The sequence below is a fragment of the Mangifera indica genome, chromosome 9 (genome assembly GCF_011075055.1).
Source record: "Mangifera indica cultivar Alphonso chromosome 9, CATAS_Mindica_2.1, whole genome shotgun sequence".
NCBI lineage: Eukaryota > Viridiplantae > Streptophyta > Magnoliopsida > Sapindales > Anacardiaceae > Mangifera > Mangifera indica.
The window spans coordinates 1,080,702-1,100,391 of record NC_058145.1 but is presented as its reverse complement, the minus strand read 5'-3'; the positions used below and the strand labels follow the sequence as shown (position 1 = coordinate 1,100,391).

The 19,690-nt window shown below is 33.1% G+C and overlaps 3 protein-coding genes across 3 annotated transcripts; all 3 read left to right on the top strand.

Annotated features, from left to right (window-relative positions):
• Positions 1-4,781: 4,781 nt before the first annotated feature.
• Positions 4,782-9,990, top strand: LOC123224826. Its single transcript, XM_044648552.1, has 8 exons — positions 4,782-5,243; positions 6,259-6,353; positions 6,628-6,707; positions 7,672-7,713; positions 7,811-7,938; positions 8,274-8,454; positions 8,764-8,942; positions 9,256-9,990. The coding sequence occupies exons 1-8, from the start codon at positions 4,840-4,842 to the stop codon at positions 9,725-9,727; spliced, it is 1,581 nt and encodes a 526-aa protein (XP_044504487.1). The 5' UTR covers positions 4,782-4,839; the 3' UTR covers positions 9,728-9,990.
• Positions 9,991-10,728: 738 nt separating this feature from the next.
• Positions 10,729-12,970, top strand: LOC123226495 (probable WRKY transcription factor 27). The gene is made up of 3 exons (XM_044651022.1): positions 10,729-11,662; positions 11,743-11,856; positions 12,435-12,970. The coding sequence occupies exons 1-3, from the start codon at positions 11,199-11,201 to the stop codon at positions 12,862-12,864; spliced, it is 1,008 nt and encodes a 335-aa protein (XP_044506957.1). The 5' UTR covers positions 10,729-11,198; the 3' UTR covers positions 12,865-12,970.
• A 3,548-nt stretch (positions 12,971-16,518) lies between these two features.
• Positions 16,519-18,845, top strand: LOC123226212 (probable NADH dehydrogenase [ubiquinone] 1 alpha subcomplex subunit 5, mitochondrial). The gene is made up of 2 exons (XM_044650747.1): positions 16,519-16,902; positions 18,481-18,845. The coding sequence occupies exons 1-2, from the start codon at positions 16,590-16,592 to the stop codon at positions 18,666-18,668; spliced, it is 501 nt and encodes a 166-aa protein (XP_044506682.1). The 5' UTR covers positions 16,519-16,589; the 3' UTR covers positions 18,669-18,845.
• The last annotated feature ends 845 nt before the right edge of the window (positions 18,846-19,690 follow it).

Below are 19,690 nucleotides of genomic sequence, written 5' to 3'. Positions count from 1 at the left end.
ATCTCTTTCCTCCCATTTGGAGGTCCGATCGGCGCCCGGAGACGTCGTGGGAGACGAAGAACTTCATCGGGAAGACAAAGTTCTTCGTCTTCCCAGATCTTTTGGGAAGACGATCGTCTTTCCAGACGAAGACGACGGCGTCGTCTTCGTCTGGGAAGACGAAGAACTTCGTCTGGGAAGACGAAGAACTTCGTCTTCCCGACGAAGTTCTTCGTCTCCCACGGCATCTCCGGGCGTCGATCGGACCTCCAAATGGGAGGAAAGAGATCGCCGGAAGGAGAGGTTGCTTCGGGAGGGAGCGGCCGTCGGCAACGGAGCCGGAGAGGTCGCCGGAGATTTCAAAACCAAGCCCTAGGGTGAAACTGTGATTTTTTAAAACTTAGGGTGGGGGAAAATTTTAGTTTTTAAAGTTTAGGGGGGCAAAATTAGATTCTATTTTAGTTTATTTTTAATATTATAGCAAAAATGATGATTTTACCCCTACCACAGTTAGGGTTTGGTTAAATCTAACCGGCCATGGGTGGGTGTTTGGTGTTTCCATAGTTAAAGGGGGGACTTTTGAGAAAACGCTAAACCTTGGGTGGGAAATAGTCGTTTGGCCTTTTCAAAAGGTAAACTTTTTCAAAGTATGTTCAAAGTTGAATGTTTCCACAGACGCTGAGTATTTAGCATTCATATTCAAAAATCATCAAAGATATTGATTTATAATTGTTGTGTTGACAAATTTAAGATCAAATTATACATGGTGTAAAACTTACACCACTAAACATCCCATTAAAGAATTCATGATTCAAAAATAAGCCTTTAGTTACAAACTTTTAGCAACTTTTAAGTGCCTTCCTAGATTCAAGTTCATAAAAAAAATCAATCCAATCGAAACCATTGTAAAAACCAATAGTCCATTATGTATAACAATATTACTCTGCTTATAAATATATGAGCAATGTCATGTGTATCCATTTTGGTACACAATTCATGTACACAGTGATGTGTCATTATGTAATTAAGTGGTTTTAAAACATGTGTCATCATATGATAAAGAAATATTCAATCATATGATAACATCTCATTTGTGTACATAAATTGTGTACCAAAAAATGGGTATATATAGTTTTATTGTAAATATATTGGCTATTGATATAAATCTTTCTTTCTTTCTTTTTTTTTTTGCGAAAAGAACGCTAAATTCCTTATGAGTGATAATATGTGCACATCTAATGACTATCAATGTAAATATCAATAATCATATATTATCATATGATTTGATGTTTTATACTTAATTTAAAATTATATAATCGCATGGTGACTCATCATCATTTACTCTAATTAGTATTTATTATAAATACATATAATTTTATTGATATGGATAATAAAGCAAATAGCGATCTGCTTCGTTGATGCTCACACGAGCGATGGCACGGAATTATATAGAAGATAGAAAGAGAGGGGGTTTTCTTGGGTCTTGGTTTGGTTTTGAGATCCGAAATAAAACGAAAGAGTAGGGTTAAATTTAGTTTCCTATTTTGACCTTCTAAATGGGAGATATCTTGAGGATATTTTTGTCATTTCATTTAATTTTACGGAATCTTTGACTCTAAAATGGGATATTAATTAAAATAGGTATGAAAGTTTCTGTCTAAATATTTTTAGCCAAACTTTGAGTGATTTTATTTTTTTAAACACATTTAATTTTGTTTTCAATAATACCCTTTCTCTGCTAATACATTAGATTCATATAGTTTTTTTCAACAATCTTTCCTTCCAAAACATATTTTATGTTTGATACGTTATGATCTGAAGATTCAAAAACTTATTTGAAAACAGATTAATTTTTAGTGTAATATAGATTGAAACGAAAAAATGAACATAAGTGTGAAGAATGAATGCAAGTGTGTGCAAGTGTGTATGGGTGCGAGTGGGTGCGTATGGGTGTATGCGGATGCGTACAGGTGCTGTGGGTGTGTCTAGGTGCATGCGAGTGAGAAGAAATGTGTGCACTTGTTTTATAAATCACACTCGCTCGCACTCGCACTCTTCTTTGCACTTATATTCATCTTTTTGTTTCGATCTGTATTAGAATAAAAATTGATCAGTTTTCAAATAAGTTTTTGAATCTTCAAATCATAATTTACCAAACATAGTATATTCTAGAAGGAAATATTATCGAAAAACTATATCAAATCTAACAGAATTAGCTAAGAGGATGATGTAATTAATTAAGAGAGGTATTATTAAAAATAAAAGTAAATTTACTTAAAAAAGTAAAATTACTATAAGTTTACTTAAAAAGATTTACACGCTATTTTAATTAATATCCCCTCTAAAATTATATCTTTACATATAGAAAGGAGCAAAACCACTTTAATCCCTATAGTTTCAAAAACCACGTTAACTTTGTTTTTAGCCAAAAGACTTATTCCCACCCAAGGTTAGCTCTATCCTAACGCACACCTACGACATTTCAAAAACAAAAACATTTATCTATCATTCAAATTTTATTAAAATCTTCTATTATAATTAATGGTAAAATTGTCATTTTATTATTAAACCTTAAAATCTTAAAAGTTTAATCATTTTTCTCTTTTAGTTAAAAAAGATAACAATTTTCTTTTGAATTAAGTTTTAAAAAATTTATTTTTTTCCTCTAGGGTTTCAAAATCCTCTGTCCATTTTTCAACAACTAGCTCGAGCCAAGCCATCTTCTTCCTCTACCATCGACGATGGACAATAGCATCTCACCAATGCACCTGACATGTCGGAGTGAGATCATCTCTCTTATGCAAGATCTGTCTCTATCATTGAGCTGTTGTGTTTCTCTTTGTCGTGTGTTCTGTTTGTCTCTACCAATGAAATAAATGCAGAAGAGTGCTGGATCTTGGAAAATTGCTTGAAGATAAAGATAGATCAACATGAAGAGCGAGAGAGAGAGAGACAAATCTTGCACGAAAACAACAGCTTGATATCACTTATTTTTAGTAGAGAGTACCGAGAGGAAAAGAGAGTGCCAGAGAAAAAGGAACTGGGCTGAAGGCAGCTTAATCTCAGACAGAGAAAACAGTTGGAGATGGAGAAGGTTGTTAGAAAATGTAGGAAAAAATAAAACCTTAAACATAGAAAAGTGTAAGTTTTCAAAATTAACCTGAAAGCAGATTGTCATTTTCAAAATTAATATAACAAAATAAGATAAAATTTTATTTTTTTTAAATTACAGGTTAAATAATAATTATATTTTTATTATTAATATATATTTTTAATAATAATAGATAAATATTTAAATTTTTCAAAGTTAATAGGTAAAACTATGTTAATAAACTAAACTTTGAGTGGGAATAAGCTTTTTGGCCAATTTCAAAACCATGTTTTATAGTTTGGATGCCCCCCATTGCCAATTCAAACTAAGCCCTTGGACTCTCCTTATTCTTTCCCTTGTTTTTTTCCCTGGCGTCTCCGTACCCCTTTTCTCTCTCATTGAAAGCCATAACAAACCGGCAGGCTATACAACTACCCGTCCTCACACGATGGTCCTGGCTTGGACATGATTATCGGCCCATAAGGGTTGTTGTGGTGCCGCCCATCGGGTTAATGGGTTAGGTTGGGCTCAAAACCTAAACAATAACAAACTTTTGGGCTGGGCCGATCTATTAATATATAAAGGCCTAAGGCCCAACCCATATAAAAATAGGTCGGGTCGGATCGGGCTTTAAACATTTAAAAAAATTATTTAAAATTTTTAAATATAAATTATTTTTCAAATTATAAAACATAAATAAATATATATTATGATAATATTCAAATTGATTGAATTCATTTGATACTTGATTCATTTGTAATATTTTGTAATGATAAAATAAAAATAAAATTATAAACACAAAGAATTATTATTTATAAATTTAGATATTTTCTGAAAAATAATTGATGAGGAAAAATGAGATTGAAAATATAATAAACTAATTGAGATTGAGAGATTTATAAATAAAAATGAAAATGAAGAAAAATTGAATAGATTTATATAAAAAATTAATTAATTAAAAAAAAAATTGAAGGCCAAGGCTTCTGCTGCTTCCCTCTCCACCTAACAAGCCTTCTGCCACCTAGAAAACACAATGCATAACTCTTGCTTCTACCAGCAAAAATTTAAAAAAATATATATTTTTAAACAGTAGCGGATTAGGCCAGCCCATAGACTTAATATTAAAGCCAGAGACCCGAGGGCCTACCCGACACGCTACAGTATCGGACCGGACTTTTTCGTGTTGGGTCTCCATTCGATCCGACCCAATTGACGTGTCTATACCATTGTTTTGTGGATTTTCGAAGATAAGACTTTTTTTTTTGATGTGTTGAAGACTAGATTATTGTTATGGTTTGTCGAAGATGGGATTTTAAATTGAAAGCTAGCACTTTCAAACTTTTTGTCTCATAAATAAGTAGGGTTAGATGCAATTTTGATCGATTCGAACAAGATTTAACTTAAAATTAATAAGGTATTCTTCTAATGAGTATTATACAACATTTACCATTGTAACTTCATCAATGAAAAAATTAGAAAAAATTGTTAAATCAAAACCTTCAGTTTTTTCTAGTGGTCGAAGAGGGATTAGAATGGGGAAGGTTCATGCAATAGTTTTAGGAAATACAAAAAGGTTTTAAAATGAAATAACATTTCTACCCTTCCATCAAAGGCTTCATTCACGAAAATAAATGATAGATGAGTAAGTAAATTTTTCAATCTTGAAGGGTTAAATGGTCTTTTCATTAATTCGTCTTCCGGTAAAACCAAACGAGTATCTGGACTCCCGAACGAAATTCTTCTCTTGTACTGTCACTCGACCATCAAACATGGCTTCTTCCATGGAACCCAACTCCCTCCACCACAACGTGGCCACTTTCATCAACACAACCACCACTAATCTTCTCTCTTTCCTCTCCCCTCCCAGTAAAACGACGCCGTTTGTCACCATCCCTTCCTCCAAGCTCTCTTTCCCGCTTCTTAAATTCACTGACTCTTCAGTTCGTTCACCCCCCGACTCCGCTCAGCCCGAATCACTCTCCTCTCAATCCGACGTCAAAGGTGTCTCCTCCCCCGAGTCCTTCCCATCGACGGTCAGGATATCCGGAATCAATTCCAATGGAAAGGGCGGTGGGCCCGCCTTTGTGGGCCAGGTTTTCAGCATGTGCGATCTTTCTGGGACCGGCCTTATGGCCGTCTCTACTCACTTCGATATTCCCTTTATTTCTAAAAGGTATTTTTTTTCTTCCCTTTATCTCTTATCTTTTAGTCTTTACATTTACTGTTATGCTTACGTGTCATGTTGATATTTGGATACCATAGTTTGGTTCAAAGGTAGAAGCTTGGTTATTTTTGCACGTTTGAATGTTTTATAGGCTAAATTGTTGTGCTTTTTATACGTGTATAAAGAAGTTTCTTAATGTTCATTGGCCGGGGAGGGAGTGTAGTGGCTCAATTTGATTCTACTGGAAGGGAAAAAGGGTTGCAAAAAATATTCTATGTATTACCAATTTTCATATGATAAATTTGATAGAAGTGCCATTAAATTTACTGTTCCTTTTCCAAACACAAGACAAAGTGGAACAAGAAGAATAAAGACAAGCTTTACATTTGAATAAGAGTTCTAATTGGTATTTTAATGAAGACTGAAGCTATTTTTGAGTAATACTATAAACATAAATAAATTTTTCTAGTTTATCCATACGAACTGACATAGCTAGACGTGATTAGGTATTTTGAAGTGAGGGGCAAAAAAAAAAACAATTATAAACCCAATCACATATTATCATGTTAGTTTGTATGGATAAGTTAGTAAGATATGTTGGTACATGTAGTTTCATTCATTATTTTTATATCACCTTAGTATTTTTCACGTTGTTTTTTTTGTCAAATTCCAAAAGAAGGACCAAACTCTTTTTTAGAATTCAGTAGATATATTCATTGGTTCAAAACATTAGTGAATGGAATTCTAAATTTGGTCATTTGAATTGGCCAGTGATGAATGTATCAAGGTCTGGACCCCAGTTACTTGAGAAAACTTATAAGTTATGTTTGGACATGTGTGTATACGCATATATGTACGTATGTGCACACATGTATAGATGTTGCTTATTTCTGGTCTTTGTGTCCCCTTTGCAATGAATATAAGCATTTTTATAGTTTCATTAGGAGTATTAGGTGTTGTTTTTCTTACTTGATTCATCTTCATATTTTAAAAGTGGTTGACTGATTCTGTAATTATTTTGTAGAACACCTGAGTGGCTAAAGAAGATGTTTGCAACAGTTACTAAGAGTGAAAGGAAAGGTCCCGTCTTTCGCTTTTTCATGGATTTAGGTGATGCAGGTATGACTTGACGTTCTATTGGTGTTTTGTAATTTTATCCAATGAATTGATCTTGAAAAGACAATTCACAAACTCAAGTAAAAGGAGCTCTTCACCTTTGAATAGAATTGTTAATGATCCTTGGAGATACTGGGTCTGTTTGTTTCGGGTGATTTGACCATTTATTTTGGTCTTTTCCTTTTTTTGACATTTTCCTCTTGATGATCATCATAATCAACCTAACTTCTCTCCAGCTGGAAAATATCTTGCCTCCTGATTAAATGTTTGTTTTCAGTTGCATATGTTAAGCAGCTGAATATTCCAAGTGGTGTGGTGGGAGCCTGCCGACTTGATTTGGCATATGAGCATTTTAAGGTACTGCTCACTTCATTTGAATGGATTATATCCATCCATATGTTCAAGTTGGATAATTGATTTTGAACCTGTGTTCATCAGCTCAACGTCCTTTATCATTATCATATTATTGAAGAGATTAGATTATCAAACTGCATTTTGTTTGCTCTCTTTTTAATGCATTTGGATGTGATTACTATTCATTGTTGTGTTAGTGGTGCTATGAGCTGTGGTATAGAATGTTTGAATCTCATAGAAGCTTTAAAAAATAATGATGTTTGAGATTAATGGGATCAGCACTGTGCTTTGGGAACCCCAAAAATTGACCCATGTGAAGAATAATCTGGGAGGTTCATGTAAACATTGTGAGAACATTTTTCTCTGGTCTAGGTGGTAATATGTGTATAGATCTGTTTGCCTGTTATGTTATATTCTTGAGCAGCTCTTAGAAGGATATATTACTCATTTTAAATTATTTCATGCATTGGGTAGAATTTATGGGCAGCATGATGCAGCCTTGGGAAAATATAAGCAAATTACCACTGGTTTGAAAAAAAAAATTTGCTTCAAGCTGGCCTTAAAAATTATGTAGGGAGACAATTTTAACTAAGATTACATAGTTTAAGTTAGCACAATTTTGGAACACTATTTGTGTAGTCAGCAAAAATTATCAAGATTGAGGTATGTTAATTTGAGTGATGTTTCCAAAAAGTCATATCTGCAATTTTGTTTTGGTCCTGAAATAGAATGTGTAAACATGCATATAGAAAAGTACCAGATTTTTCTTGCTGTAAACTTTACAAGTAATATACTTAGTCAACTTCTTGTTCATGTTAAAGTTTTAAATTATGAATATCTTCATTGGATTATTTTCTTTACATTCCTTTTAAGTTATGGTGAAAACCTTGCTTGCATTTGCTTGTGATGATATTTCCTTTTGTGATTCTCCAAATTCTATTAATCATCTTTATAATGTGCTATGCAGGATAAACCTCACTTATTTCAATTTGTACCAAACGAGAAACAGGTAACGTACATGTAATGTGTTTCCTTTTTTGTTTTTTATATATGCCTCCTGTAATATTCTGGGATTCATTTTGAAAAATTAAAATTGTTTCCCTCAGGTTAAAGCAGCCAACAAGCTTCTAAAGACAATTCCTCAGAGTGATGGTAGAAGAAAGATTGATGGAGTACCTGTTTTCAGTGCTCAAAATTTGGATATTGCAATAGCTACAGCTGATGGAATAAAATGGTGTGTCCTCTGTGTTGTATAAAAACAAAGAAGATTAACAGTTAAAGTCAGTAGACTGTATAAAATTTCTTTGTGTAATGAGACCCAGCTGAATGAGGTTACTTTGACTCAAATTTTTTATTTTTGGTACATTGAGAGCCTGACTGATTGGCTATTCATCATTTTCATGCTTAGAATGGATCAATATGTTGATATCCTATTATTCAAGGGTACTTAGCCTATCACATCATTATTCATATAACCCTACTTTCCTCAGTTTTCTGAATTCATCTTAACATATTCTTATATCCCTCTACAAAGTGTCTGATGCTTAGTGTTATTGTTTCTTATGTCAGGTATACTCCATACTTCTTTGATAAAAACATGCTAGACAACATTCTTGAAGAATCTGTTGATCAGCACTTCCATACTTTAATTCAAACTCGACACATGCAGCGCCGACGTGATGTAATTGATGACAACTTGGCAGCAGAAGTGATTGAAGAGATTGGCGATAGTGTATGGGAGCCTCCAGAGGTACTAAATCTTTTTGTTCTCCATGCCACTGAAAGCTGGAAGGCCAGTGATGGCAGTAAATTTTGGTTGGGGATTAAGAAGTAATTATGGTTGCTATTATGATTATTCTTTAATATTTTTATATACGAATATTGACTAACTCTAGAACTGCAATTTTCTTTGTCTTCACAGGATTTGGAATTAGTTTTTTATTGTTAAAATTTTGTTTAGGATGATTACTTTTATTTCAAACAGCAGTCTGTGTGCATTGTCTTTGTTTACATAAATTTCGGCTTTATTTTTTTTAGACTGACAGTGGTATCTCTGCAGGTTCAAGAAGTGCTGGATGAGATAGGCCATCCTGGAATACCTTTAAGTGTCATTTCAAAGGCTGCTGAAATACAGCTTCTTTATGCCATTGACAAAGTACTTCTGGGTAATAGGTGGTTGAGGAAAGCTACTGGCATTCAACCAAAATTTCCTTACATGGTTGACTCATTTGAGAATAGGTATATCTTATGCAACTTTTGACAGGTCACATTTTAATATTTATATAATAAATGATACGTTCCTTTACTTGCGGATCAGAATTCCTTGTTACCAATTGCATGGGGTATGTTGGGTTAGCAGTTTAATGTCTTATGTGAATAGGTTCTGAATTTCTATAGTAGTTGATTATTGAACTTTCCTAACACTTCATGTTTCGGCCATTTTATGATCTTGACGTAAGAATCATCCAATTGTTTTGAAAACTCATTCAGACAGATTGTTGCATATTCATTAAATTAAATATAAATTTTCTTCATACGTTTCTTTGCGCAGGAGTGCAGCATCGTTTCTAAGAGCTTCTGACTCGACCAGCTGCCTTGCCAATTCTGAATCAGATAATGGCACTTCAGATCATCAATCAGAAGATAAGAGCTTAGGAAAACACAGGAAGAGACCAGATTTTCAATTCCCGCAACCTCAGAAGGCATCTTCTAGAGCAGACAGTTCATCAATAGAATGCACAAAGCAAAACTTGCAGCCAAATCCTTTTCTTCCAAAAATTACAATGGTGGGAATCTCAACAGGGGAAGCCGGGCAGATGAGCAAATCTAGTTTAAAGAAAACAATGGATAACTTAACGCGAGAGTTGGAGCAAACTGATCAGGGAAATGCCACCACTGGCAGTAGCAATGAGCTGAAAATGGAAGATAGGGATCCACTCTTTGTGGCAAACGTTGGTGATTATTATTCGAGCCTGGCAAAGACAAGGTCAGCTGCTCGGTTTGTTCGTGGAGGAAGCAACTAAATGAACCTCACTAACCAAATTCTTTCGTTTGGCACTATAAGGTAAAATTATTCAAAGTTGAAAAATAATAGTAGATGTAAATCTGATAAGCATTGTTCAAGAGGTCATAAGGTCATATATCAGTTATTTCCTAGCGAGCCTGATGAATCAGGTGTGATGTATATGACTGGATGGTCATTTTGCTTGTGCTGGTGCTGCCCATATGACCAGACCTTAAAGTTCTGGGATTTTGGTTCTTTATACATGCAATTATTATCACCTCATCTTGATCTTTGGACTCTGATAAGCTATTTCTTCTGTCCTCTTGCATTCAATAATTTTAAAGTTCCAGAAGGCTTTTAATCCAGTGTAAACGTTTCAATTTTACGTCCCAGTCATATTTTTAGAAAAAAAAAAAAGACATAAGATTTTGATCAAGCAAATGCAAAGATTCCCAGCTAAACAAGACCATGATAAATGGTTTAAGACCTTCACTTAAAAGATGGCATACAAGGGTGGATGCTGTCCAAGCCGGTTTAGGCTTGGCTGGTTGATCTGATTAAATAGGTTGAACTCGAATTAAAATTTTAGTTTATCGGGTTCTATTTGAGATTAATGTTTCGTCGGTATTGTCCTATTATGTCTTTTCTTATCCATGATTCATTTCTTTTTATAATATTATCTAACCGCTTTTGATGTCATTAATTGAACAATTTGAATTAAGCAAATTTAAACCTAAATTGATTATTTTAGATTTAAACAAAACTTTTAACTAATACTTATTTAGATTTGACTTGTATTCAGTTGGACATCAATATAATAATTAGAATAATATTTTATATAAATTTTTAAATACATAAATAAATATATATATATATATATATACATATAATATATTATTATATAATTAAATATTATTTTATTTATAATTTTAAAAAAAAGATTTATAGTTATACATCGTTTATTTATTTAAAATCATGTGGTTGAATGTAGAATAGCCTTGCGTGTCCCTTCGTTGGCAGTATGTGGGCTCCATCAAATCACAGAGATGTGTCACCACGTTTCTCTGATCAACGCTCAGGATTTATTTGCCTCTGTACACGAGTAACTGCCCCGTGAGGCCGTGTCTCCGGACACTGCAACGTGACAAACAAGAGCTTCAAGGTTTTGCACTGAATTTCAGTTATTTTTTCTTTTTCTTTTATATTTCTCCGTATACAAATACAAATCTCCAACCAGATCTCGAGTACAAAGAAAGTAGAAGGCAGCGTTTAGGGTGGTTTATTAGCATAGAGGAACCCAACCACTTTTCTCTCTTATTCCGTCATTGGGTCCCTCTTTGACTTTAAGTAACAGTCAATGAAAAAAAGAATGGTCTGGCTTCTTCTCCTTTCTTCATCATTTATAAATAATTAGTCATTACCTTCTCTCTTCTGAAAAAGAGTCAGGAACGTCGTTTGTGGCTAGTTTCAAGGTTGATTTGTGTGCTCAAATGGGTGAGAGAGTTGTTGCAGAGAACTGCCATCTGGACGCGGTGCTCAGAAGTTGCAGTTCTGCCGTTGATAAGAACTATGAAAGTTCTAGTGTTTCGGAGAATCCTTTGTCGTTTTTGGCTTCTTTGAAGTTTGAAGAAGAGGAAGATCCATTTTCTATTTTCAATATAGTTGTACAGGAGAAGAACAATGGTTTTGAAGAATTACAAGATGCTTACACTAACATCACTAGCAAAGATGGAGCATTGACCGGCCAACAACAACAAGAACAAGTTAAAACAAGCTCACCTGATCTTTTTGTTTTCGGAGAGCCCAAAAATCAGCTATCATCACGACATGTACAGCAACAAGAATTACAGCCTGAGCAGCAAGATTTGCAACAGAAAGAGCACCAGCATCATGGTCAATCTGGGGCCATTTCTTTGCGGCCCATGCAATGTCAGCCACCTCGATGTAGAAAGAGGTAAGTAAAGTTTTCTTCTTGTTGTTGTTGTTGTTCATGGCGGAAAAAGAGGAACGCATAAAATCGTCTGTTTTCAACAGGAAGTACCCGCAAAAGAGAATTGTATGTCATGTCACGGTCGAGGATCTCTCTGGTGATTTGTGGGGTTGGCGTAAATACGGGCAAAAACGCATCAAAGGCTCCCCATATCCGAGGTTTGTTCTCTTTTAGCCTTCAAAGTTATGCGGACGGCTCGAATCAAACAAGCATGATTCAAATTAAATTTGAATTAATTTTTTTATTCAATAATTCAGCTTTAATCATTTTATATTGATACTATTTATCATATTAGTGATATTATTTATCATATTTATCATATTTTATATTTCGTTAATTATACTATTTACCCTATTAATAACGAAATTCATCACATCATTAACTATTTTATGACATCTTTTATTAGTTTAAATTCGATTTGAATTATTTATAATAGATTTAAACTAAACTTGAGTCGGTCTATGTTTATAGTTAACTCCATTTGAGTCAATTCTATTTTTATTTTAAAGATAAATTTGGTATAAACTGGTTTGTACTGAATACATGATTTAGTTTGAATAAGATGATTTCAAATTAAAATAGTTTGATATTAACTTAATATTTTTATTTAATAATACTATTTATCTTTCCGATGACATTGTGTTTAAGCTCAACAGTAATATTATTCCTCGGTTTGAACTAGAGCGGACGTTATGTGGTTGAACTTGATTAACGTATGATTAATTTTATTACGCAGAAACTACTACAGGTGCAGTAGCTCAAAAGGCTGTGCAGCAAGAAAACAAGTGGAACGCAGCAGCACGGATCCCAACTTATTCATTGTGATCTATACAGGCGACCACACGCATGCTCGTCCGGCTCACAGACACTCACTTGCCGGAATTACACGAAACAAGTTCTCCACGACTCAAACTGCCCAGCCGCCTGCAACAAACAGTAACGCTTCATGCTTCTCTCCTGCCTCGTCCACAAGCCGCCCGCCAACGGCCATGGAGGAAGCGAAGAATAATCAATACGAGAAAGCTGACGTGGAGGGTGGTGAGATGGTAGAACCAGAAGAAGAGGCTGATGAAGACGATCTTCTTATTTCCAACTTAGCAGCTGTTTTGAATGAAGATATATTCAAAGGGCTTGAGGAGCTCAGTTCTTGCATTGCTAGTGGTTGAAGCAATAGTAATAGTAGAGGTGGAGAAGTAGGATAAGAGTGCAGCAGCAGCCCATTTCCCGCCGCAGGGTGGTTAGTCGCTGGAGCTGGGTTTCATATATAAAATCAATAAAACTATATGTATATATATAAATATATATATATTTGTATATATTATCGTATGATTAAATAATTTTAAATTAAAAAATAATAATTAATCATATAATAATACATATAAATGTATATATATTTATATATTTATATACATATAAAATATGTTATGGTTAAGTACAAAAATGGTAAACTTAGATAATTTTGTAACTCTCAAAGTTAAATATCTTATTAATATAACATCAATAATTACATTATTAATAAAAGAATCTTCATATCCACTATAGTGAACAATCTGTAATGTTCATTAGTCTCGATTGTCCTATCTCTTTACTAATTGATGGACTCATAATCTTGACATATTAATCTATAGATTTCTTTTTTATATTTTGATAAGTCCTAAACGAATCGATAGACACAAAATCTTGACAATTTTATCTCTGTGTAACAAAACCAATCAACAAACTATACCCTACCTACACGTGTGTCTCTGTTAAGGGTACAATTTATAATCTCATATTTTATGTATCGTATGTGTTGACTTATAATTACTGCAAGAAAATAAGCATTCAGTATTTAGGCAAATAGTTACTAAAAATTCAAATTTAGTTACAAATTACATTTAAGAGACGTTTGATTTAAGTAATATTTTATTATCAAAATAAAAAAATTACTTTGAAGATAGATTACTTTGAAGATTACTGGATATAAATGAGTACTATGTCTGATAAAATTTTGTAGGTATAAATAATTATTATATTTGGTTAAAAATAATAAAATATTACTAGTAAATTATTTTACTTAAATGTCTTGAATATAATTATTTTTAAATATTTTTTATATTATTTATCATATTAATTCAAAATAAATTTATTTTTGTCTCAAAAAATTAATAAATAATAATATAATTATAATAAAATTAAGATTATTTTGATAATCTTTAAATACCTAAGATGAATGTGGTAATTAGATTATCACCTATATTATCTGTCACATCAATATTAATAATAGAATATTACTATAATTTTTTATTACTGACAAACCAAATATGAGAATAAAAGATAAATTACTAAAGTAATCTTCAAAAATTAGAACCAAATGACCGTTTAAAGTCTATTACAAACCACTGACCTAAAAAACATGTAACAACTAATTTCAAATAGTTGCTAAAAACTATTTTTAATAACTAATTTTTTAATTATTAATTATAATTAAAATAGTTATAAATTAATCTAAAGAATAATTTATTTTTATTTTAAATGAATATCATTAATAATTAAATAAATTAATCATAAATGGATGCTACTAATAACTAAAAAAATTAGTTGCTAATCAATATCATTATTAATTAAAAAATTATTTGTTGATAGATGTCGTGGACGTCCTCTCCTTGAAATGTGGTTGTATTTGTTGATGACATGTGATTTGTTCAAGATGGGACAAGCGGTAACCATTCCTTGAAACGTGGTTGATCATTAGTGAGAGTTGTGTTTAAGACAGGACAAGTGATTTTTGTATTCCCCATTTAAATAAATAATAAAATAGTATAGAGGTTAGGGCTGGACTCGAGCTGAGCCAGCTCGAGCTTGAGCTCAGCTCGGCTCAATTCAAGCCCAAAATGAGTCGAGCTCTGCTCGGCTCCATCGAGCTCGAGCTGACTCAGATTAGCTCGGTATATATTTTTTTTAAATTTTTTATACAAAACGACATCGTTTTGATCCATATATATATACAAAATGATGTCGTTTTGATATAAAAAATAAACCGAATCGAGTCAAAAATGAGCCAAACTCGAGTCGAGCCGAATCCGGCTCGAATCGAGCTCAAACCGAACTCGAGCCAGCCATAAATAAACCGAACCGAGCCCGAGCTGGCTGTGAACTGAGCTCAGCTCGGCTCGAATCCAACCCTAATAGAGGTGTTTTTAATATATAATTTAATTTTATATATATATATATATATATATATATATATATATATATATATATATAATATTATTATATGATTAAATATTTTATATACATTAAAAATATATACACGTAATATTATTCTTTGAAATATATCTTCGTTAATACAATAATAATGAATAATGGTAAAGTAGTAATTTTCAAAGCTTAAAAAAAACTTATTCATTGATTTAATGCTAAATTCCATATAAATAAGCCTCTAAACTTGAAGTTGTTTTTTTGTAGGTCGTTAGTTGTTGGATGTTGTTAGTTACAAAAGATCTATCCAAGGTCACAACTTTTAAGAATTGATTTTTCAATAAAATCATATAACCAAATAATAATTCGATATTTTGATTATTATAATGACAAGGTAATTAAGTTAACAAAAACACTAATAGAAAAAAGCACTATATATATTTTTAATTAGTATATATAAATAATTATTATATTTAATTAATAATAATTAAAAAATTATGATATTATTTTATTTAAATATTTTCATACTAAATTAAAATTAACGTAATGATCTCTTGTTCATCAAACTAAACCGACCCATTGAAACAACTTCCTTACCTTTGATAATGACTTTATTGTCCATTTTGAAAGCCCTCTAATGTTCTTGTAAATGAGGGACAATTATTATTGCTAAAACTCAAATTGAATCTGTTTAGTTTCATTTTCAAGAGTTCAAGTTAGAAGAGTTAACTTGTTTAGAAATTAAGTTAAATTTAAGTTAGAAAAAGTTTAATTTAATTTGGTTTGAATTTAATTTAAATTAGTGGCTTAAATTTATAGTTAAGATTTATAAATCATTGATAAAACGATGTTGTTTTTTTTAATAATTATGTTTTAAAAATTTAATAAGTGAGAATACAATTATGAAAGGTGGACCGAGGAAGTAATAACATGAACTCTTATATGATATGCCCCATCACGTTAGTAACAAAAAACAGATTACCAAAGAATTACGTGTTATTGTTAGAGGTAAATATGAACTAAGCTGAACCCGAATGCCCCTTAGCTCAAATGAAAAATAGCTCAATTTAAATTTGTCAAACTAACATTAAAGGTGGTTCAGTTTTGATTTAAATAAAAATGATTTGATTCGAGTTTGACTTAAATTTATATTTTAAATTCATAACTTGAATATGTAGCTCAAATTTATGATTCAAATTTGTGGTTCATTAATAAAATAATACCATTTAATAATTACTTAATATAATTTGAATCGAGTTATGAACCAAGTTCGAACTGAATTGAATAATCTATTTAACTCGCAAACCAAATATCTCAAATTTAGCTCAGTTTTCAAACAAATCGAATCTTTTAACTAAATTTTGATTCAAATTTAAAATAAAAAAAATTCAAACTGAATCAAATAGAGTTGAGCCAGTTTTTAAAACCAAGTCAACTCAGTTGTGTCTTGCATTAGTTACTGCAAACCAAATGTCTCCTTACTTTAGTCTCTAAGCTATAAGTGAAATGGTTTTCATTTTAGGACAAGTTGAAAGCCCAATGCATGGTCCATTGGGCCTATCCATCATTTTTCTCATTTAAACGACGTCGTAAAAGCAATTCTCCATGTCCAATTCCAATTGACCCTATAAATATACAGTAAAAACAACGCAAATAACGTACTACGGCACCTGAGAAGGGAAGGGAGGAGAAGAGAAGAGAAGTGTGAAAGATGTTCCTACGCGTGATCGGACGGCCATTGATGGCCAAGGTGAAACAAACGACGGGGATCGTCGGACTGGATGTGGTTCCCAACGCAAGGGAAGTTCTTATCAATTTGTACAACAAAACCCTAAAAGAGATCCAGGTTGTTCCCGAAGATGAGGGATACCGTAAGGCGGTGGAGAGCTTTACACGACACCGTCTCAAGGTCTGTCAAGAGGAAGAAGATTGGGAAATGATCGAGAAACGTCTCGGATGCGGCCAGGTTGAGGAGCTTATCGAGGAAGCCCAAGACGAGCTCAAACTCATCGCCAAAATGATCGGTCCGTATACTTACTCTTCTGTAATGTGAAAAGTTTTATCTCTGAATTAAATTAATATTTTATCGATTTAAAATTTATTATGTTGTTTGTTATTCCGATTAGCTTTCCGGCTCTTTTGTTATGAGCCGAAATATGATTATCTAGGGCGATTCCTTTCCATGCAAAATTGCAGATTTTGATCGGAATTAACTATTTTATTGGCGTCCTAAAAAATATGAGATGCTGTGCATGAATTCTAGTAGGCTTAGTGATTTGAATGTGGTCAAAATATATTTTTTTGGTGTGATTCTCTCAAGTTTCAGATCATATGGTATAAAAGTTGTTATCATGTCTCCTACTTGCAATCATGTCCTGGTGATAATGCCTGACATTATAGTTTTTGCATGGGGTTAACAAAGAGCTAACGCTTATTCAACTAGTTTGAGTGTCAGGGTTGTGGAGTGTGGTGGTGTGCTAAAGACCCAAGTGCAAGATATGAGATTCAGATCCCACATAAGAAAGTAAGGGCTTATGTCATGAGGCTTATATGACTTAAGGCTTTCTAAACTCAACAACTAGTTTTTGGAGTGTGGTTCTTCCAAGGTTCGTATCATTGTATACGAATTCTTGTACGCATAGCCTCCTTGGTAGATCATTAACTAGTGGAGTGTTTTTCACCACTAACAAAATGTTGTTGATCAACTGGGTGTCAGATGTGGAAGTGTTATTATGAATGAGTTTGGATATTTCAGAGTTTTAATCATTGGAATTTAAGCTTCCTGTGTCAGTTCATAGTGGTGCTATCAAAGAAACTCAAAAGGAGGAATAGAAGAGCTTCTCGATGATCAAAAAAACATTTTTGAAGCTTTAATTGGAATGCAAATTTGCACCAGAAAAAAGCCATACAAAATGGGCTCATAGCCTACTTCTTCTGTTCTTCCCAATCTAATTTTGGGTTCCTTGGATGATTTAGTTTCTTTTCAAATTGATTCTAGATGCTGCTGGATTTACCTACTGGGCTTCCCGATGAGTAAGGAATAATCACTCTAAAGATGGCATCTAAAGCAGCATACGAGTTTGTGAACTGTCTGGAAAAAGGCTCTTTTCATTTTGTTCCTGTTGCACCAATTCTGTTTGATCAAATTGAAATTGATCCTTTTGTCATTTGACACCTTTGTAGCAGAATTATTATTATTACCCTTTTTTATCAATTCGGTCTTCAAGTTCTAGGAATGGTTTTGAGAGTGCTCAATACCGGGCAATTTTTAAGCAAGTGCTATATATATTTATCAGATGAGGAACCTGACTTTCTTTCTTGTATGATAATAGTAAGTTTTGATAATTACATGACATGTTTAACTTGACACCTTTTATGTAAAAGATTGTAATGTTCACTTGTCTAGACATGAGGCTGATGTTTTCCATTTTCTTCTAGTTCTTTATAGTAGGGCTACAAACATAATCAGTTAGTCATAACAAAATTACACCTAAAATTTTCGTCTACATTAGATTTTTGCTACCTGTTTTGGTATCATTTTATTCATGGAAACAGCTCACATTTGTTAGTAGCAGTGTATAATGTGCTGTGGTTGATTGCAGAGTGGGATCCTTGGGGTGTTCCTGATGACTATGAATGTGAAGTTATTGAGAATAATGCGCCAGTTCCCAAGCATGTTCCTCTGCATCGACCTGGTCCTCTGCCTGAGGAATTCTACAAGACGTTGGAGGCTGTTACCACAAAGGATGCTCCTGCTGTCACCTCTGGTGAGTCACTGTCTAAGGAATAATATGCTGCCTGGCACTTGTCTGGAGGAACAATTAGTCTCATGGTTGAATTTGTTTTTCTCTTGAAGATTATCTTGTTGCTTTGTGACCTGCCTGTTTTTGGGTTGAATAGGGTTTGATTTATGAGACAAACTTGAACCATTCGGTTAATAATCTTGACATGACCAGGTGTTACAAGATCTTTTTTGTTTTTACAAATCCTATTTGTGCATCTCTGTGGAACTAATATTACTTACTAGTCTGGCACAATCATTCTTTGGCTTTCAAAGTTAGCATCTGGCTGTTGTGTAGAACCAAACTTGTTTATACTTATATGATCAACCTCATTGGCTCGAAAGTTTGTAAATATCTGTATCTTGATTTACCCTGAAGTTGATGGTGGAGTGTTGCGAAACTAGTGAAAATGATGTGCACTTAGCTCAAGCTTCTTAGAAGTCAAATTGACAGGTCCGACCATATCTTTTCTACTATTAAATGAACTCAATCTCATTATGTTTAGCCTGTTTACGACTTGACTCGGGTATCTACTAGGCCTGGATATGAACAAATCCTGACTATGGACTGGTTCAAGTTTAGCTCAAATAAATAATAGGACAGTGCAAATTCAGCTCAAGTTTGTTGAGTTGTATTGAAGGGGAGCTTGAGTTTGTCTCGGCGGGGAAGTTCAAAACTCAAAGTTTGACTCGTTTTTGTGGCTTGTTGATTTGACTTGAGTTTTAATACATAAAATGACATCATTTCAAATATTAAAACGATGTTGTGTTATCATAATTAAAATGTTGAAATAACATCGTTTTGATAATTGTTTGAGTTGATTCAATTTAAGGTATAAATCAAGCTCAAACTAATTTTAACTGAATGATTAGCTTAAAAGTTAGATCAAGCTAAACGTTTATAACTTAAGTTTGGTTCAATTATCAGTTAAACCTAAAACTCTGGCTTGAACTTGATCCATATGAACTTGACACGAACCAAATCAGCCCAACTAGTTCTACTATCATCTTTCAGAATTCAAACGAGAAAT